Source organism: Carya illinoinensis, chromosome 14 (assembly GCF_018687715.1).
Source record: "Carya illinoinensis cultivar Pawnee chromosome 14, C.illinoinensisPawnee_v1, whole genome shotgun sequence".
Taxonomy (NCBI): domain Eukaryota; kingdom Viridiplantae; phylum Streptophyta; class Magnoliopsida; order Fagales; family Juglandaceae; genus Carya; species Carya illinoinensis.
The window spans coordinates 26,921,752-26,943,712 of NC_056765.1; the positions used below are offsets into that span (position 1 = coordinate 26,921,752).

Consider the following 21,961-nt stretch of genomic DNA (forward strand, 5'->3'; position numbering starts at 1 on the left):
TCATTTCTCTTATTTTTAAAAATTATTTCTCTTATTTTTAAAATAAAAGACTAGAGAATAACAACATATTTATTTTAATATATATTTTTAAAAATTTATTTATGATCCTCCGTCATTACAGGTATCAGTCTGATTTCTAATTTTTTTGACATCCAAGATGATTCGTATTCGAAGAAGAAGCAGGCTATTTTGTCACCTAAATAACACCACTCTACTTGACTGTACGCTACTTTTTATTTTTTTAAATATATTTAAATATTTAAATATATATTAATATATTTAAAATCACTTATTTAATCATTAAATATATATATATATATATATATATTTTTTTTTTTTTACCGAATGATACACTGTCGGAGGCAAAGTAACTTTTCCACAAGGAGAATATATAAATTTTATTTCTTAGGAGAAGAAAAATGAAAAAGAAAAAGAATTCACGTGAGGACGAGGTAGAGGCGCGAGCACGAAGCAAAATCTGAGCCACGAAATAACGGTCACTAATTCCTTATGATTTTTTTATTTTTTCAAAGAAAAAAAAAAAAAAGATTTAATCACCCTATGATCGTTGCAGAATCAGAGATCCAATCTCCATGACCGAGCAATGGCTCTGACTCCTTCTTCCCCCTATCTGCTCCATTTTCCCCATCACTCTCCATCCGCAACAACTCACCAACTCCTCTTCCCCGACCTCGCTTCCAGCTCCAGCTTCCTCCAGTCCCCATGGGCGCCGTCGCACAAGAGCAAGGTCTCTGCGATTTCTCCGATTGTGATCAAGGAGGCCCCTTCGTCCAGAGTGATATGCATGTCGAAATCAACGGCGGAGGAGGACCGGTTGATCGAACGGGAAACCATAGCCACTTCTGGCAACGACGACGACGACGACGACCCGAAGGCCCCGCACCAGAGTTCAGTGCCGACCACTGGATCGATTGGTCCTCAGAGGGTGTCCACTTCGCTTAGTGATTCTCTTTCTCTCGGGATTCGCGAGCCAGTGTACGAGGTATTGTTCTTTCCAGCCTTCCTCTTGTCTTTTGTCAAAGTTAGAATTCTGCCTTCCTCTTGTCTTTTGTCAAAGTTAGAAAAAGAGAATTCTTCAACATCTATGAGGCCTCCAGATTGACGTGTTATTCCATTGATGAGCTGTAAATATATTGAGTTTTATTCATTATTTTCTGTTATTCTTTGTAACTATAAATAGCACATGTACGTGAAGGAATAAGATAGATTCCATTTTCACAATTCATTTCCACGTTCTCCGCATTTCTCTGCTTTCCTTTGCATTCTGTTACGTACTGCGCGCACGCCCAAGGCAGTTACGTTTTCTTCTTCCATGCAATCCTTCCATCCTTAATATCTTTTGCTTCTCCTTCATTTAACCCGATGCTTTTTATTTTATGAGTAGAAAAATTGCGAGTTTTAGAACTCCTAATCATGCTTACAATAATAAAGAATGCTTACGCAACTAACAGTTATCTTACCTGTCCATATACGAGAATCTTTCCAATGATTTCAGGAAGAGTGTTGAAGAACTAAATGTCTGATTTAAAATGAAGCGTTATCCAAAGGAATACTAAGAAAGATGGGCAAAAAGGAAAATTATTAGGTGCTTTCCTGGTATGGATGACATGACTTACTATATCAAAATAATAAGCCAAAGAATAGATTTATGTGGTACCCAAATAATGCTTTAAGTTTCGAAAACAACGTTTTTCCTAGAAATCACCTAACAACTTCAAAGCTCGAAAGGCATAGTAAGAATGTAGTTTACCACTCATGCACTAAAGTTCAAACAGAACTGCATAGGTGAAATCGCAAAGAACAGATTTTTTAAGACATTGATTAATTACAGTAAAATCTCCAAGTCTTGGTATAGCTACCAAAACGAAGTTTAAATGCCAGAAACAATTTATTTGCCTCCAAATTCGAAGTTAGGCCATAGTCCCCTTCACTTAGAAATTAATATAGAATTATTCTATTCTCAAGCCAGTGTGTAGAGCACATCATTCGCATTACTCAAAAGGTAAGATTTGATTGGTAAGATTCAAATTTTAAAATTTGTCTTCCAAATCAAATTATGCCACATAAGCAGTGTGTAGTGTAGAGGTCTTAGAATAACAGTACTCAGTAATATATAGTAGCGGTGTAGAAAGGTATGCTTGCCAAGATATTGGCATGATCATGCTGTCATACATGACATGGATGAATATTAAAACAGCCGATTACTACCACTGGAAGGAAATCTAAAAGCAAATATGTGTAGCTCAGAATTTTTAGACACCAAAAGAAATGTAATACTCAGGAACACTTGACTGAAGGTAACACCATTCCCATTGATGTGAAGATGATACAGATATAGGCTATAGTTCTCAAAAAGAAATCTTCCAAAAGGGCTTTGAACCAAGCCAAAAGAATGAAATATGAGAATTAAGCATTGGATGCATATAATATTAGGAAGAGGATACATCCAGCAGTCTGTGGTTTGTACGTTTCCAAGAATGAAGGTATTATCTACTTAAACTGTTTAACACACATAGGTACATAATCTTTTTTCTGATAAGTAAGAATTTTATTAATATGAAGGGTTTATCCCAGTATACAAGAAGTATACATTACTTACTCAACCAGCAAAAGGGATGTCTATACCTTTCATGCATGCAAACCATATTAAATCAATTTGTGTCTCTTATTTTTCCTGCATTAGTACTAACTTTATCTTCTTGGTTTTGTTTATTTTATTATGTATATTTCACTTTGAGCACCATATTAATTTTCTCAATTTATGATGTTTATTAATGTAGAAAGCATTTTTTTTTTTTCCTCAATGACTGATCATTCTTCATCATATTGCATAGCTCCTAGTATTTTTTTTGATAAATAATTCAAAGTTAAAGGGGCATAATGTAAGTACACAAGGTGTATGTGATAGAAAGCACCCGATTAGGAAGGAAGAAAACAATAGCTAGGAGAGACTGATCTACTATGAGCCAACATCCATACACAGCATTTTTGGAACTGAGTTAAGCCCATCCACTGTTTTCTTGCAATCTTTGAAGTTCTGTACAGTTTGTTCCATCCTCAAGCACCGCGTCAGATATGAAGAAACAAGCCAACAAGCTTCTGCACTGCAGTGACTCATGTTCTTTGTTCTCCAAATAGTGACTCTTTGCAGCATCACCCAGGCAATGACAGAAATATTGAACATCGTGGCCCAAATTCTTCATGTTACTTTGTAGTGCGACAATAAGTGATCGATTGCATCACTGCTCCTCTTGCTCATGCAACAACAATCTAGTACTGATATTCTTTTTCTTTTTCCCCTCAAATTGTCCATAGTAAGGATCCTCTACAATGCAGCTGTCCATACAAAGAACGCATCTGTAAAGGGGCTTTGTTCCTCCAAACTACTTTCCAAAGAAGGAGTATTTGTGGGCCTTAATGCATGATAAGAAGTGCTGACCTTGAACCTCCTCATTTTTATGGAATCCATTTTATGTTGTCCTTGTCAACACCGCCCATTCTGGAACAGTACAATAGATTGAAGAATGATGAAGAGGACTCCAATTTGTAATTGTTTGCAGCTCAGATAAAGGTGATATTCCATTGGCTAGTATCATTCATGCATTGCCAATGGTTTCCTGCCGATGCATCCTTGTCACAAGAAATTCTGAACAGCTCCAGGAACATAACTTTCAATGGCCTATCGCTGCACCAAATGTCATGCCAATGTCTGATCTTAGACCCATCACCTACCTAAAATCTGATCAAGTTTGAGAAGCTCCTCCATCCCTTCCTTATATTTCTTCATACACCAACGCCATAAGGACTGTTGATTTCATTAGATCCCATATGCTGCATACTTAACCGTACTACTTCCCATAATGCTTCAAAAAGTACTTTTGATGAAAGTTAGCCTTCCTCATTTTGATAAATAGAGTTGCTTCCATCATGTCAAATGTCAGTTCATCTTCTGCACAATGTCATCCCAAATTGTTTTTGCCTTAAATGACACTCCCAAAGGTCACTGTAAGTACTCAATACAAAGCTGCCACCCTAGACCTGCATTACAAAACACTAGCCAATCTGTCAATTATCTTAATGGTCCCCATAGGAAATGATTCTAATTTGGCCAAGTTAATCTTCAATTTGGATGTAGCTTCAAAGCATAATAATAGGCAGCATAAGAAAAAAAAAAAAACTCATCTACATTATCCTCAGAAAAAATCAATGTACCATCAACGAAAAGGAGATGTGATACAAAGCATCTCCTCCAATTTCCATAATTGGCCAAAATACTTGATTGGAGTCCAGTCCTCTCTCTACATCCATAGTCAACGTTCTACTCAATGCCTCCATGATAACTACAAGCAGTAAGAGAGATAATGGATTTTCCTGTCTCAAGTCGAGAGCTGCAAAAGAAGCCAAATAGAGAACCATTGATCCGAATGGAAAACTATATTGAAGAAATACAGTGCAATCCACCTGCACCATTTCTCACCAAAGCCACATCATTATAGCAAATACCAGAAAATTGGGTCATAGGCCTTCTCTAGGTCTATAAGGTATTCCTAGAATCCCTGATCGCAGTCTACCGTCAATGCACTCATTGGCGATAAAAACTGAATCTAGGCTTTATTTCTCCTTGAAGAAAGCAATTGAGTTCTAGAAATGACCTCTTCCAGTGCCATTTCCATCTTATTAGCTAGCCTTTTGAAAGAGACATTCATAAAGTCTATTTAACAACCTCCCAAACATTTGAAAGAGCGACAATGAACACCCATCGGGTCTTGGAGCTTTGTCATTGTTCCAATATTTCAAAACTTCTTGGACCATATCCTCCCCAAACTCTTTTTCCATCAAATTGGTCTCCTCCCTGCCAGTAGAATCAAATGTCAGCCCATCCACTTGGGCTGCCAACTAAATTGTTCATAATGGAGATTACACTAGAAGTGTCCCATGTTCTCTCTGACTTATGTGGGATCTGTATAAATTGACTCATCAACCATAATAGATGCAATGATATTATTTCGGCAATTCAAATTGGCCACTTTATGGAAGAAACTGATATTTTATCACCTTCACGTAGCCAAATTGCCTTGACTTCTTTTTTTTTTAGGACGAGGAAACTTGGAGACCATGCAAATGCAATTTTTCTTCACCCTATTAAATCCCAAACCCATTTGACAAGGCCCACATCACAAATTGCCCTCGACTTCTATCTCCAACTTCCTGTAGTCCCTTCCATCTGTAGGTAATCTCCTTTCTCAACTCTTCCGTCTTAGACAAAGAATTTTCTTTGGCCAATTCATCAATTTCACTAACTCCGCCATAAGAATAATTTTCTCCCCTTCACTTGGCCAAACTCGTCCTTTCCATTTCTTCATGTCTTTCTTCAGAACTTTCAGCTTGCCTGCCAAGACAAAACTAGGGGCGCCATAAAAGTAATCTACTGCCACCATCATTTCACCTTGTCTACAAATGCTTCAGCTTTTAGCCACATGTTTCTAAACTTGAAGCATCCTTTGCTTTGATCTACATCACTGCAATCAAGTATCACAGGAGATTGATCTGATAGTAACCGAGATAGCCATCCCTTATAGTTTTCATTATTGTTGTAGGGGTGCTGGTGGCCATAAATTCCATATTCAGCATTCGTCATGCTGCTATTCTGTTGGAAACCTTGAGGCTTTGGAATGTACTTTCATCCCTTATGATCTGTCCCCACTTTATTGTGTTAACTATATAGAAGTAGCCCAACATGTTGTATTTGATTTTGACTTTAGTTGGATGTCAAAGAAACACCTATTTTTTCCTTTTAATTACTCCATGTTATCTGTTACATGAAAGAAAATACATTTTACCGTAAGTGTTGTCATTTTTGTTGTTTACCATCCTGTAGGTGGTAGAGGTAAAGTCAAATGGGATGGTATCTACTAGGAAAATTAACAGACGCCAATTATTGAAATCAAGTGGTAAGGAAATTATTCCAGAAAGGTTTGCAGTTTTTTTACATGTTTGGATGTAGTAGAACTCTTTTAGTCTTATTTGATTGTTGCGCTACTGACTTCTCTTTTGTCTTCTGTCATATGTGTACCTCTTTCTTGAATCCTGATTGAAGAGACCTTTCACCTTTACATACCTAGTCTGGGTTGTGGATTAGTTAGTCTTTCTGGTAGTTGTTTGTTGCGTCATAAGATATGCTTCTTACTGTTGCATATTAAGTCATGACACGCAAACACACAGAAACAGAAACACACATAACCTGAAATTATGGTGTTTGTTTATGTCCCTTTACTCCTTTTCCTCTAATGGGTATATTAATTTTTCAGGCCTTCGTCCACGAGATATCCGAAGTGTAGATCCATCGCTGTTTCTAACAAACTCGATGCCTTGTTTGCTGGTATCATGCCAATTTGTACTTTTAACACTTCATAGTAATTCTTTTTAATGTTTATTGCTTGAATTAATTGGACTTGCCTTAGCAGCTTTGCCTTTTGGCCGGAGTTTATACCGTATAATGACCTCTAAGTGATTTTATAGGCAAAATGTACTCCTGCTTTTAAATCCAGACGTGGTTTGATAATGGGCTTTGAGTATTGTATTAATTGTTTGTTCTGATATCTCATACTATGGTAGTAATTCAGAGAAGGTGAACTGAATATTTCTTTTCATTCTGTTAACAAATACACAATCCGACACACTTGAGATTTCTGTATCTGCAACTCCACATGTTTTGGAGGTATGAAACAAAAAACTACATGAAGCCATCATTGTTTTGATGAACTAGACTGTATTGCATTTATATTCTAGTAGAGCAATTGGGTTGGGTTCTGTTTGTGGTTCCATATAAATCTACTGAAGACAAAAATAACCAGACAGGACAAAGAATTTATTTCTCCAACAAAGGCATAAGGCCAAAATTTTGGAGTGCATCCATGGGAAAACTGGTTAAGGGGATTATCATGAAGCACAACTAGACAATCATAGGTGGATGGAATGGTCAGTATATATGTCCCCAATAACTTCAGCTTTCTTTTCTATGAAATAGGCCTCTCATTAGGTGTTTTTGTTGTATTCCCCTCATATATTTTGATTATGACTCTTTCTCTTTGATTGATCATAAAAAAAACTCATCTTACTTATCAAAAAATAAAAAATAAAAAATAGGCCTTAAAATTTGCAGATATATGGATCCGTTAGAGATTGTTATGCATCAAGATGAACATACTCATTGCCAGATAATCTTATCATGTCTTTGTACTTTCTGCATGTGTGACTGAGTTAGTAGGCTTTTGTACCTATTTTGGCTATGTGATCGACAAGTGATTAGAAGTAAGTATTGTTCTCACAGATAGTACTGAACAGGCTAGGGCTGTGTAAAAAAGTAATCAGACCCTTATTTTGATTGTTCTTGCCAGTATTTTTTTTTTTTTTATTTAAGTATTCTTGCTACAATCAATATCCCCCAAGTCATCCATTCACCATTTTCTGATAGGCAGATGCTCATATCACTTCCTAAAAAATGCTTCTTCTCTGGTTCGTATGCTAGGTTCGTGAGCATGCTATTCTTCTGAATCTGGGCTCATTGCGAGCAATGGCAATGCATGAGTGTGTCCGTATTTTTGACTATAACAGGTAATCGCATCTTCTGGAACAGGGCATTTATCCTTAGACTCAGAGTTCTCATTTTGATTTAATATAGTCAAGAATGAACTGACCTTTGTGGACTTGCATATTTTGATAACTTGAAGTAAAGGAGGGAAGGCCTTCATAGAAACCTTGCTGCCTCGGTTGAACCCCAAAAATGGGCATGGAGGACAATGTATGCCATTTGAAATTGAGGTTAGTTTGGTCCTTCAAGTCCCTGTTTTTACATGCTAAAACATAACATCACTAAATAATCTGGTTCCCATTGTGTTGCTACAAATTTTGCACAATCTTTTCTTTATAGTGTACTGTTTCAATTATTTTTATAGATATGAAAGTTGGCTATATCTATATATTTTTTTTATTAATTATCAACGTGAAAACACCACCTGCACAGAAAGATTTTCCTCAATGTAGACTAATAGTTAAACCTGCTAAACTTTTCTTAAACTGAATTCTTATAATTGTATTTAGCATATCAACTAGCAGATACAGAAGAGACAGTACATAATACATGGGTTAAAAAAGAGAGAAGGAATGGAAAAATTGATTAGATACAAGGGGCTCGTGATGTGGAAGTTTATTGGACATAGAAATTTTTATAGTTAGAAAATCTCTGATTTAAAATCAATTTGTACTCTTTCAAGCAATTTCTGCTTGAGAATCAAATAGTACAGTAGTGTCATAGCCAGCATGAATCCATAAATGAAGAGTTAGAAGTTTGCAACATGGTGAATGCCCTCCTATAGATGTTGCTCTTATCTCGGTTGGAAGTTTTCTGTGAGTTTATTTGAATATCTCAATCAGCACCTCACTTGCTGGAAGAAACATCTGTTAATGTAGATATTATATTATTCTTAGTTACCATGTATAGATGCTAATAGTTAGGACTTATAATTAATTCTTTATTATTTCTTACCTTGTATAGTTCTTACCTTGTAAAGATTGCCTACTTAATGAGGAAGAGGCTGCACATAGGAAACAAGTTTTTTTCCAACAAAGTTCTCTGAGCATTCTCGGTTTCTTAGCAATTTGACATGGTATCAAGAGCAGGTTTATGATTCTTACCTGTTTTGAATTTTTTTCTCTCTCGGGGGGTCCGAGTTTGTGGTTTTTGGGACTTTCTGTTGGTGCTTTTGTGGGTTTCGACTGTTTCTATTGCTGCATTTGTGGGTATCGGTGCCATCTGTTGCTGGTTTTTGGTTTTCTGGTCGTGTTCTGCACTTTGGCACTCTCAGTTGCACTCTCTGGTTTGGTTCTAGTTTTTGGTGTATTTTTTTTTGGTTCCTGCTTTGTTTCCTTTGGTAGGCACCTTCTGTTCATGTTTCTGTTGCAATATTTCTTGTCAGCACTTTTCTGGTTGTATTCTCTGGTTTGGGGTGTTCTCGGCACCTATATTTTTGCTTCTTGCAATAATTTTCTGGTGGGCTATTTTTTTTTTTTTTTTTTTTCTCTAGGTTGCATCATGTCATACGATAAAGCAGACTCATTTCATATTCGGTTTACTGGCAAAAATTATTTTTCTTGGGGGCTTCAATTTAAATTATTTTTCAAAGGAAAAGAATTTTGGGGTCATATTGATGGGAGTGATCCCTCACCTCGAGATGTCGAGGCTTTGTCTAAGTGGGAAATTAAGGATGCTCAAGTTATGACCTGGATCCTTAGCTCGGTTGAGCCTCACCTTCTCAATCTGAGGCCTTATAAAACTACTGCTGCTGTGTGGAATTATCTCAACATGGTTTACAATCAAGACAACTCTGCTAGGTGATTTCAATTGGAGAATGAGATGGCTAATTTCACACAAGGAAGTCTCTCAATTGAGGAATATTTTTCTAGTTTTCAAACTCTTTGGGCTGATTATTCCGACATTGTTTATGCTAATGTTCCCGCTGCAACTTTCTCTGCTATCCAAGCTGTGCATGCAACTAGCAAGCGAGATCAATTCTTGATGAAGCTACGACCCGACTTTGAAATTGCACGTTCTAATATGATGAATCATGCTCTGGTCCCATCTCTAGATGCTTGTTTGAGTGAACTTCCTTGTGAGGAGCAGCGTTTGTTCACTCAAGCTTCCATGGCACGTCAGGCTCCTGCTAGTGCACCTATTCCTATGGCTTATGCAGCACAATGGAGGAATAAGGGTAGAGACGTGTGCTGTCCAATGTTTTAGTTGTAAAGCTTTTGGTCATATTACTCGGGATTGCCCACAGAAGTTCTGTAACTATTGCAAGAAACCGGGCCATATTATCTCTGCTTGTCCCATATTACCTGAAAGGAAGCAGGGTACTACTTATCATGCCTCCACTGGTGCCTCTAGTTCTGCTACATTGCCTACTGCCTCTCCAGTTGTTCCTATTCCTGCTCCGACAGCCTTAGCAAATCCGAACACACCCACTCTTGAAATGGTACAACAAACGATCATTTTTGTTTTTTCTACTTTTGGGCTCTCAACTAATCATAAAATTTCTTCTAAACCATGGTATTTTGACTCCAGAGCCTCTAATTATATGACCAATACTATTGTTCCTCTTTTCAATGTCAGAAATTAAGATGGAAATCTGAAAATTAACACCGTTGATGGTAGTTCTCTACCTATCAGTGCTGTTGGTGATCTTTCCTCTTCCTTAACTGATGTTTTTGTGTCTCCTTCCCTCTTCAAAAATCATCTTTCTATCGGTCAATTGGTTGATAATAATTATAATGTCAATTTCTCTCGTTCTGGTTGTATTGTGCAAGATTAAGTGTCCAGGAAGATGATCGCGAAGGGGCCTAAAGTGGAACGTATCTTTCCTCTCCATGTTTCTCCTTTCTCAATTATCCCTAGTTTTCCTTTACTTTCCTTTGCATGTAATGTTGTTAGTCCTAAACATAAGATGTGGTATAGACATCTAGGCTACCCAAACTCAGATGGACTTCGTACTGTTTAATTCTGGTTTATTGGGAAATAAAGCATGGTCTTCTCTTGATCTTTCTTTTGATTGTACAACATGCAAACTTGGCAAAAGTAAATTTCTACCTTTTCCTTCTCATGCATCTCGTGCCTCACAATGTTTCGACATTATTCATAGTGATGTTTGGGAGATTGCACTTGTTGTTTCTCATGCACATTATAAGTACTTTGTTACTTTCATTGATAATTTTAGTTGTTTTACTTGGGTTTACTTCCTACGGGCTAAGGCCAAGTTTTTTAAGTCTTTCAGCGCTTCCTTGCCCTTCTTAAGACTCAATTCTCTGCCAGCATCAAGATCTTGTGATCTGATTCTAGCGGTGAATACATGTCTAATGAGTTTTAGGCCTTCTCCAAAGCAAAGGGATCATCTCTTAATGTTATTGTCCTTCAACACCGCAACAAAACAGTATTGTTGAGAGGAAAAATCGTCACATTCTTGATATGGTAAGAACCCTTTTACTTGAATCATCTGTTCCTCCTCGTTTTTTGTGTGAAGCGCTTTCTACTTCATTTCATTTGATCAATTGCTTACCCTCTCCTACGTTAAATCATGTTTCTCCTTTCTCTAAGTTGTTTGGTCATTCTCCTTTATATTCTAATCTTCGTACATTTGGTTGTGTTTGTTTTGTGCATCTCCCTGCTCATGAACGACATAAACTTACTGCTTAGTCTGTTAAGTGTGTTTTTCTTGGTTATGCTATCCCTCAAAAGGGTTATGTTTGTTATGACCCCATGCTCGTCGTATACGGGTTTCTAGGAATGTGAGTTTCTTTGAAAATCAATATTTCTTTCTATCTTATGTTGAGCTGCCAGTTGTATCTTTATCTATTCTACCTAGCTTTTCTAATTCCCCGACAATTGTAGAAAGGTTCAAACCTGGTTTTGTGTATGAAAGATGTAGTCGACACGAGTCTGGTTCCACTTCCTCTGTGTCCCCTCCCGATCTTAACCCGGTGTCTGATTCTGCTCCTGCTCCTGCTTTTCGCCGGTCTACTGGTCCTTCTTGACCCCCTAATTGGTATGGTTTCTTCTCTCTTGTCTCTCTTGTTACTACTTTATCCTCTATTTCTATTCCCTCTTGCTATAAATAAGCCATGGAACGAGTGTTGGCAAAATGCAATGCAAACAGAACTTCAAGCACTTGAGAATCACACTTGGGATATTGTTCTTTGTCCTCCTACAGTCAAACCTATTGAGAGTAAATGGGTTTTCTCTGTAAAATTTCGTTTGATGGCTCTTTGGACTGGTACAAAGCTCGCCTCGTAGCTCTGCGTAACAAGCAGGAAAATGGAGTTGATTATGAGGAGACATTTGCTTCTGTTACCAAAATGACCATGGTTCACACCATCTTAGCTATTGCTGCTTCACAGTCGTGCAATTGCATCAGATAGATGCGAAGAACACATTTCTTCATGGTGATCTCCAAGAAGAGATTTACATGAAACTTTCCTCTGCTATGACTATTTCTTCTCCTCATAATGTCTGTAAGCTAAGGCATTCTCTGTATGAGCTTAAGTAGGTGCCTCGGGCTTGGTTTGAGAAGTTTTGTAATACACTTCTTTCCTTCAGTTTTATGCAAATTCAGTATGATTCTTCTCTCTTCTTCCACAAGTCTGCATCGGGTGTCATCCTTCTCTTGGTTTATGTGGATGACATTATCATTACTGGCACTGACTGTAGTTTGATTACTAAGTTTCAGTAGCTGTTGCATGCAACTTTCCATATGAAAGATCTTGGCCAGCTCACATACTTCTTAGACTTGGAAGTTCATCATCGGGCCAATGGTATTTTCTTGAACCAGCATAAGTATATTCAAGATCTTATCACCTTGGCTGGTTTGAAGGACACATCTTCTATTGATACTCCTATAGAGGTAAATGTCAAATACAGGAAAGATGAAGGGGACCTTCTAGATGATCCTACTCTCTTTCGGCACTTGGTTGGGAGTCTTATCTACTTGACCGCTACTCGACCTGATATCTCCTATGCTATTCATCAGGTCAGTCAGTTTATGTCTTCTCCTCGGTATCTTCATCTTGCTGCAGTTCGACACATCATCCGCTATCTTCAAGGTTCACCTACTCGTGGGTTGTTCTGTCCTACCGGCTCATTTTTTCAACTTGTTGCCTATAGTGATACTGATTGGGCTAGCTATTCGAATACATGTCGATCTACTACAGGTTGGTGTATGTTTTTAGGTGATGTCTTAATTTCTTGGGGATGTAAGAAACAAGATCGTGTTTCTAAATCCTCTATTGAGGCAGAGTATTGTGCCATGTCTACTGCTTGTTCTGAAATTGTATGGCTACGCGGTCTTCTTGAGGAGCTTGGGTTTCCTCAGACTACTTTTACCCCTCTTCATACTGATAACACTAGTGCTATTCAGATTGCAACCAATCCCGTCTTCCTGAACGCACCAAGCACATTGAGGTTGATTGTCATTCTATTTGTGATAACTTGGAAAATCGGGTGATCTCTCTTCCTTGCATTTCTTCTGTTCTCCAAGTGGCTGATGTCTTCACCAAAGCCATGACTCGACAGCAGCGTCAATTTCTTGTTGGCAAATTATTGTTGGTTGACTTACCAGCATCAATTTAAGGGGGGTTGTTAATGTAGATATTATATAATTTTTAGTTACCATGTATAGATGCTAAAAGTTAGGACTTATAATTAGTTCTAAGATTGCCTACTTAATGAGAATGAGGCTGCACATAGGAAACGAGTTTTTTTCCAACAAAGTTCTTTGAGCATTCTCGGTTTCTTAGCAATTTGACAACATCTGCCACTGAAAGAGAGAATATCACACCAAATCAGATTGGCAAGCCTTTCTGCTTAATCCCATTAAAATTTGGAAAAAGCATCTTAGTTCCTATAAGCCAAAAATATATAAATCCCCCTTAAACTACCATTTAAATTGCAAGTACCACCCCCCTAAAACTACCAAAAAATTGCAACGTCCCCCCCCCCCCCCCCCCCCCCCCCCCCCCCCCCGCCTCTCCTCCTCCTCTTCCTCCCTCTCTTAAAAAGACAAAATTACTCTTAAAGATTCTAAAGATGACAAATTACCCTTCTTAACTTCAAAAGAAATAATTTTTAGAATAATTAGAATAAGAACTTGTTTTCATAAAAACTTTATTTTTCAAACAAGCTTTTAAAGAAAATAAAAGAACATTTTTAAAAACTTTAGAAATATTTTTTTCACTTTTATTTTTTATTTTATTTTTTTATGTTTTTCTTTCTTTTAGTTTTTCAACTTTTTTATTATTATTATTTTTTTATCAATGGTACTTATGTCAAATTTTCTATGGGGCAAATTGCAACTTTTTGTCAGTTTGAGGGAGTGATTGCAAGTTGGATGATAATTTGAGAGGGCTCTTGTGTATTTATCACTTCTTGTAATCAGAAATAGGGGGGACGAAAAGCAGAGCACCTCATGGATTGAAACAAATAGTCCTAGGAATGATGCCATTTCTTGAAAGGGCTGTGGAGGCTTCCTACAGAACCTAAGTTGTAGCATGCAGTGATACACAGAAAATGTGTAATGGTTGCCAACGAAGGAATGGAAAGCGCATCAGATGGGAATGGATGACTTGCTAAACTAAACTGCAACAGATGTTATCTGACATCTCTCAAGTGATTCTCTTTCTAGTTCTCTCAGTATTTAGTTTGGATGTAAGTGGGACAGTCATATTTTGTTGCTACTCATTAAGGTCCAATTTTCATCCCTAGGATTTTAAATTCACCAGATATCATTACAGCTATCTCCTCCTAAGGATAATAAGCGCAACATTAGTCTTCCCATTCTAAGGCCAAAGAAGATCACCAACTTGCTCCTCATTGAAAAGGGCATTACCAAAAGGTTTGGATTAGGTAAAGAGGACAAAGTCTTTGTGTCATTCATATACCTGCTGGACCAAACTGGACAAATTACAAAAGGTAGTCCTTGATATTTAGACAGGACAGCCTTGATGATCAAGCATATGCATCCAATATCCATGGCAATGGGTATGACCTTCACAACTTGAGGTCTTTTGTGCATATGTATTATCTATTATGGCTCTTATTTATAACCCTATGATTATCTTGAATCTTGAAAAGATTTTTTTCTTGTATTTTAGGTTGTTGAAGCAGCATTGCTTTCACGCGTACAGTTTTTGGAGCAGAGATTAATCAATTTAGAACCTCGTGTGAGTATTGAAGCATAGTGAGTATTCTTTTGTTTTGTTTCTTCTCATACGTTCTTCTTTTGGCTCCTTTGTGTGCGTGTCGCTGGTTTTGGAAAGAGTTTATAATAAAGCTTAGTAATCCTTGTAATAAAACTGCAGATCAGTAAAAACATGGGTTTGCCAATCTCTTTGAACGATTGTAGGACCTGTTACTGGTGCAATGTCTTCACCTCATAATAGTATTCTAAAGTCTTTTTGAAAATGCATTCGAGTACCAAAAAAAAGCGCTCTCTAGATTTGTTCTGAAATTAAACAAGCTTCAACGTTAGGAGAAGAAATCTTTAATGATGAGCTTTGCAGATGCAATTATTTCTTGTTTCTTCGTTCTAGAGATGACTCTTTCTCTCACTCTCTCTCTCTAGTGGCCATCCAGTGAAATATGATCAGTAATCTGCCATTTTCTTTAGGTACAAGCTCTCCTTGATGTTTTGCCAAACCGATTAACTGCTGACATATTGGAGCAGCTTCGCATTAGCAAGCAAACATTGGTATTACTGAATTCACTCAAAATGGCTTGCATGTGTTTTTGCGGTGCTCTTATTTAATGTACTGTCTATTTTGTTTTTTCGAAGGTTGAATTGGGCTCGAGGGCTGGGGCTCTCCGACAAATGTTGCTTGATCTTTTAGAAGACCCTGAGGAAATACGCCTTATGTGTATAATGGGAAAAAACTGCACGCTTAAGAAAGGAAATGATGAAGTGGAATGCTCTGTCCCCTTAGAGAAGCAGATTGCTGAGGGTAAGGACAGGTTCGTTAGAAATGGTTCAAGTGCATATGCAATTCGTAAGTACGGGTTTTCATTTCATTTGATCCTGATATATGCAGAAGAGGAGGAAGAAATCGAGATGCTTCTGGAAAATTATCTTCAAAGGTTATTTCATGGTCCATTTCTAGAGCATGCAAAAGTATGTCTGGCATATTTTGTATTTTGATGCCCAAAATAACATGCTTCATGTATAACATTTTGGGATATATTAATTGCTCAATTATCATTACTTTCTCGTAGAGAGAGAGGCTGACTTAGAATCTGTGTCTACTTTAGAAAGCCATTGTTTGACTTTTTTTACAGTGTGTACATATTATTAACCAAAAAAAAGGCGGGGACAGCAACATAAAGCTAGTCTCCAGACCCTCTTATTTAACTACATATCTGGTTATTTTGTCAATTGTCAATATCACAAATTCTATAAGCTATGGAATTGGTTGCTCTGGTCAGTGTTGGGCACATTAATATATCTGGGCTAGAGGTACTAATCCCTATTATTATTGCTGAAAAGCACAAATTTTGCAAGCTAGATATACTTGATTATTTATTTAAGCTGAGCTAGTTAATTTTTGTACAAAATGAAACATTTGATTTTTTTTTTCCTTCCAATGCGTTTTAGTTAGTCTTTAGCCTGTTAGTGAACAAAGTTGTTCGATCTTGGCCCAGTGCATATAATGAACCTAAAATATTTTCCCTTAGCTGCACCTGGCTGGAATTTTCTGAACTATTATTGCTTTCCATTTTGGCCCACTTATGAATGTAAATAAACCAACACAGAAGGTCATGCTTTCTACTTTAATGAGAAGTCCAGATTTGACCAAGAAAATAATTCCTTGTCAATAGGAACTTCTGAGAAGCTGCTAATAAAATGGTGCATCCTCAACTTTGTATTACTTTGACAACTGGGGACAAGTAATTGTTGGTTCATGAGGCTAACTTTTAATTGCATTGCTTCATTTACAGATGTGAATCTTGTCATGGTCAGGCTGAAAGGCTTCTTGACTCTGCAAAAGAAATGGAAGACTCAATTGCTGTGAATTTGAGGTTGGGAGAACTGGTTCTAATCTTTGGACTATGTGTTTTGTTTATGTGCTGAACAATTCCATCACCAATTTTAAATGCTTCTATTTATCAGTTCTCGGAGGCTTGAGGTTAGCAGAGTGGAGTTGCTTCTCCAGGTTGGGACATTTTGTGTGGCAATTGGGGCTCTAGTTGCTGGTATGCCTTTCACTTGCAATAAAACTAATATTATGCTTACATTAATCACATTGTTGTACAAGTTGCTTACACAAAAGGGGATTGTTTTAGTAACTATATACAGTAAGTATTACACATTTTTGTTTGCATATATAGCTGTTGCATCATCTAACCACCCAGGAACTTGCCTTGTGTTTTATAACAATTTGCCCTGATAGAAGCCTCTCCATGAACTTCTGTTTAGAAACCTTTTTCTTTTACTCGGTTCTAAGACTAGAAAGCACTTCTGATATAGAATGGCAGGATCGCAATTTGCAAGTACAATTAGCATATTAATATCAACAATAGGAACCTTGGTTTTGCAATAGATTGTTAGAGTAACTAATCAAAAAATAAAAAAAGATTGTGAGTTTATTGCTCAAAACAAGGTCATGAAGTGACAGACTATTTTCTTGACCAACGTCATGGTTTTCTACTAGGGTCCTTTTTTCAGATAACTATTGATTTTTTTTCAAAGAGAGCAGAAAAAGTGTGGCATCCTAACACACATAAGTATACAAGAGTAACAGGGAAAAAAACTCAAATTAACGTCCAAGCCTTTGGAAACTCGAACGCTAACATATTTGAATAGGCAAATCACTGCAATCTAATCATAGAGTTCTTAAATAAGCAGAAGCTTCAGAAGTTCAGATTGAAGATCGAAACATTATGTTCCTCAAACATATAAGCATTCAGTATCTCCTATTACACATATCGCCAAGGGTACAGCATTCCCAATCATTATGTTATTATATTCCCCATACTGCACTCTCCAACGAGACAGGAACTCCATCAGCAAACAAGGCATGACCCCACATTGCCACCAAGAGTGAGAAAACATATAAACAGATTTCTCTCAACGTCCTTCAAACAATGATAACGTCTAGAAATCTGATTTTATTATCATAAGACCTTGAGTTTTTTTATCAAATTTTTTTTTTATTTTTTATTCAACCCTTCTGATGCCATCAATTGTGTAACATGGAGCACTTGTTTTCCTGATGAGAGGACAAATAATGGACTAATTTCTAAATGGTCATATAAAAAAACATTTAAAAAAAATTAAAGGGGAATAAGGCTCATTTATTGGAATCCTTTTGGTGTCAAAACATTATCAATCCATGAAACATTATCAATCTATGGGTCAAAACTGTTGATTTCAACAGCCTTGGTTTTCATGATTTTCTTATTTCTATTTCTCACTCCTAGATAGGTGTCACCTCTTGTATACCATCTTGTGTATTTGGGCTATGCCTATTCTTTTAATACAATCGTTTACTTATGAAAAAGAAAAAGAAAAAGAAGCCTCTGAATGATTCATTGCCAACTGCCTGCCAAATTGTTGAATTTGGAAGTGGGATGTTCCAAGCACTGCCATGCTCAAGACATTTTTTACTGGTTGCAGGTATTTTTGGCATGAACTTGAGGTCCTATCTAGAAGAACATGTGGTATGTTGATTTCTAAAGTTTGAATACTTATCCGTTTCGAGAACACAAGCCACTTCCCATTTGCCTGCCATACGCCATCTCTTGGACATGTTACTACTCCCTTACGATTCAATTATATGCAGTTTGCATTTTGGCTAACAACAGCTGGGATAATTGTTGGTGGTGTTGTCGCATTCTTTCTCATGTACTCCTATCTCAAGGCAAGGAAGATACTGTAAGCCAAAAATCCTTCCCATGTGCAGGTAAAGATTCGATAATTTGTACAAATACTGTTAGGATGATTTCCATGCACTTGAGTTACAAGGAGCTATTGACCCTAGAGTGGATCTTGTTCAAACTCAGAAGAATCTAAAGTCAAAAACCCTACTCAAATTTTTCAACCAAAAAAATTTCAGTTATTATAAGGGTCAAAAGTTCCTTAGTGAAAATTTAAGCCCATGAGATCAAAATGCTTTTGTGGTATGAGCACCTACAATGTAAACGCATCTTTTGTCCATCTACAGACGATATCAAATGACAAGAGCGTTTTGTTTCAGCAAATTGATAAAATCATGCATGCAAGAGCATTCAGTTTGCCCAATGACAGAGTGAATTCCAACACTATCCAGATTCCCTAAGCTGAATGAGGGAGGGGCCGTACTCTGAATGGTAAGTGCATGTGCATTATGAAGGTGAGACTAAAATTATTCTTGAAATTATTATTGGCATTTTGAGAAAAACTCTCCCCCATGAGAATGATTGATGCAAGTCTGGAAAGTATAACCGACTTGCAATTCTTGGTGAATGAAAATTTATTGGGTATTAAATGGAATAAACACCTGAATTTATTGGGTACTGAGAAATGCTACTTATCATATCTACATGACACACAAATATGTAATTTGACATTTTTGTCATTTATTTAAACACGTATTAATGTAAATATGTGTGTTTAAATAGTAGTAAAAAAATGACAAATCACGGGATAAATATGTGGAAGTTATTCGATAGATAATTTGTTCAATCTAAGAATAATCTCACCATCCTGAATAATGATTGAAAAACAAGAACTACCACACTCGACGAGCACATCCTCTGTCGGACTAGATGGTGTTGCCGACCTCTCCTCCCTCTAGCCTTTCGGGGGGTTTTTTTTTTAATTATAGATAAAAAGTATATTATTATTAAAAGTAAAGAAATAATATTTGCAATCGTGAATTTACAACTTTGAAAAAAGTGAATAAATACGAGATCCACACGAAAATAAAATTATTTTTTTAATAATAGACCACACTCTCATTTAAAGTAACTGAACCGTGCTTGTACACTTTATGACTGTATATAATATTACTCTTAAAATTAACTTTGTTCTTATTATTAAAGATTTTTTTTTAATAAAATCTTAAAATTAACAGTGACATTGTTAATATGTAACTGCATAATAGTAAAACACTCATATTCTACTCAAATACTACATAATACGCTCTAACTTTACTCATATATTATTTTTTATATATAGCATTATTCATCAGTTTTTACATTTATTGCCTTAGACTTAGAGTCGATCTAGCGTAATAAATAATGAAAGAGGATGTATTATATGTATAGCAAAACTTTTTTATTATATCATTTAGTCATTCGCGTATTGAACCATTTGTTGGTTTGGAAATGAGTTTGAACTCATCACGACGTTACATTTTATTTCTCTCATAAAGTTTAAATGGCAAATATGATAGATTTTAATCTTTAATTGAGTCCCTCTCATCTTCGCGAGTGAGAAGAGTAGGGTGTCTAGTATCGTTTGTTGTTCGACGAGCGGTTTGGTCTCACAGGTGGTGAGGTTTCACTGATTCTAAGTGCTATGGAAGAAGATCTCACCAAGAGGTGGGAGAGACTCAGACTGTCAACAGAGGAAACCAGCACGGTCAAAATCACAGCAGAAGAATCAAAAGACACCAAGCTGAGAGGTAAGTGGTGCCTTGTGGGTAAGGTTCTGTCGGAAAAGGGAGTCAACAACGAAGCATTCAGAATCACTATGTCCCAAATCTGGAGGCTAAATGGTTGGGTCAGATTCAAAGATCCAAACGAGCAAGTCTTCCTCATTGAATTCCAGTCAGAACAGGACCTGAGAAAGGTCTTGGGAGGAAGAACATGGTTTTTTGATAGGAATCTGCTCACACTGCAGGAGGTTAATGAAAATGAATCGGTAAATGCTTTACAGTTTCGGTATGAACCCTTCTGGGTACAATGCCATAATTTTCCTCTAGCTGCAATGAATGAGACCATAGGAGAGAAGTTTGGATCATCGTTTGGCCATGTTGTTCAGGTAGAATCCGACTCTGACGGCCTTGCTTTGGGCCAATGCTTGCGAATCAGAATGGCGTTAGACATTCATAAGGCATTGCTAAGAGGAAAATGGCTAGAGATAGATCAGAAGAAGCACTGGATTTCCCTGAAATACGAACGCCTACAAAGTTTTTGTTTCCATTGCGGTGTTCTATTCCATAAAAATAACAGATGTTCCCGACAGCGTTATGAACAAAACTCAGTAGATAAACAGGATCTACCTTTCGGGCCTTGACTGAGGGCACAACCATCAAACTCCTTTATCTTTGATCTACAGAAATATGGGGGCAAAGCAGAAACTCAAAAACAAAATCCTTTCAACCAAAAGCAATCAGACGAGGAGACGGGAAGGTCAGAGAGGAAGGAAAAGATAGGGACTTATGATGGGGTGCAGGGAGAAACACAAGAGGGGCTCAAAAATGCCCAGATCTCAGTTTTATCGCAATCCGATTCCCCCAATCCAAAATACCAGAACCAGAGTACTGAAGAGGGGATAGTGGACAGAGGAGTACTACACCCAACTGATATTGGCAGAAACTCAGCTCTAGCTAGACAAACTGAGGCCCAAGACTTTGCCCAAAACACCATTGATTTCCTGAACTGTGACGCCCCCAAATCCCCACACATAGACACGGGGAAGTCGAGACGTCCGGATGGTGACATCACGGGTCACCACCCTAACAACGTGTGCCAAGTGTGTGTATACGCAACAAATGTGCACGAAGCAACACGCAGCAGATAGCAAAGTCATAAACTAAGTACCAGAATTTTTCTTGTTTAATATAAAGCTGTTCAAAACATACATAATAAAATATTACATAATAAAAATATTATTTTAAAAACCAACTACAAAGCATAGACTTTAACTCAGCACTCCGGCAGAGCCGCATCCTCGGGCTCAGCCTCATCCTCTTCCTCGAACTCTGCACCAAAATCTACGGTACCAAAAATGGTATCCCAGGTAAGTAAAATCCAAACACCACTAGATAAAAAATATATAAAACTCAAACAATATGCATGAAAGAATGCAAATGCTCACATCCCATAAAATCACATTTTTTCTACGCACGCCAAAATCTCATTTGGCCCCAAAACATATCTTTTAAACATAATCTCGCCATTATTCCCTATAATGGCCCAAAAACTAGACCGTCAGAGCACTGTAGGCGGGAATCATAGGCGGGACTCTACCACCATCCCTGCTCACCACCGTCCCTACGCGAGCACCGTAGGTGGGAATCACAGACGGGACTCTACCACCATCCCTGCTCACCACCGTCCCTACGCGAGCACCGTAGGCGGGAATCACAGGCGGGACTCTACCATCATCCTTGCTCACCACCGTCCCTACGCGAGTACCGT

The 21,961-nt window shown here is 37.4% G+C and overlaps 2 protein-coding genes across 10 annotated transcripts; both read left to right on the top strand.

Annotated features, from left to right (window-relative positions):
* The first annotated feature begins 537 nt into the window (after positions 1-537).
* On the top strand, positions 538-19,108 carry LOC122293904 (magnesium transporter MRS2-11, chloroplastic). Of its 9 annotated transcripts, none has more exons than XM_043102354.1 (14): positions 542-1,003; positions 5,900-5,972; positions 6,330-6,400; positions 7,550-7,635; positions 7,752-7,842; positions 14,716-14,784; positions 15,231-15,311; positions 15,396-15,561; positions 15,649-15,694; positions 16,553-16,633; positions 16,725-16,807; positions 18,231-18,274; positions 18,397-18,516; positions 18,778-19,108. In XM_043102354.1, exons 1-13 carry the CDS (start codon positions 605-607, stop codon positions 18,490-18,492), a joined length of 1,386 nt encoding a protein of 461 aa, XP_042958288.1. In that variant the 5' UTR covers positions 542-604; the 3' UTR covers positions 18,493-18,516; positions 18,778-19,108. The 9 variants fall into 9 exon arrangements, 8 of the variants coding, with proteins under 8 accessions (XP_042958290.1, XP_042958292.1, XP_042958291.1 ...); XM_043102353.1 differs by having other exon boundaries at positions 18,811-19,108; XM_043102360.1 differs by lacking the exon at positions 542-1,003 and adding an exon at positions 2,912-3,592 and having other exon boundaries at positions 18,811-19,108.
* A 1,006-nt stretch (positions 19,109-20,114) lies between these two features.
* Positions 20,115-20,834, top strand: LOC122293745. The gene has a single exon (XM_043102232.1). It carries the CDS (start codon positions 20,115-20,117, stop codon positions 20,832-20,834), a length of 720 nt encoding a protein of 239 aa, XP_042958166.1.
* The last annotated feature ends 1,127 nt before the right edge of the window (positions 20,835-21,961 follow it).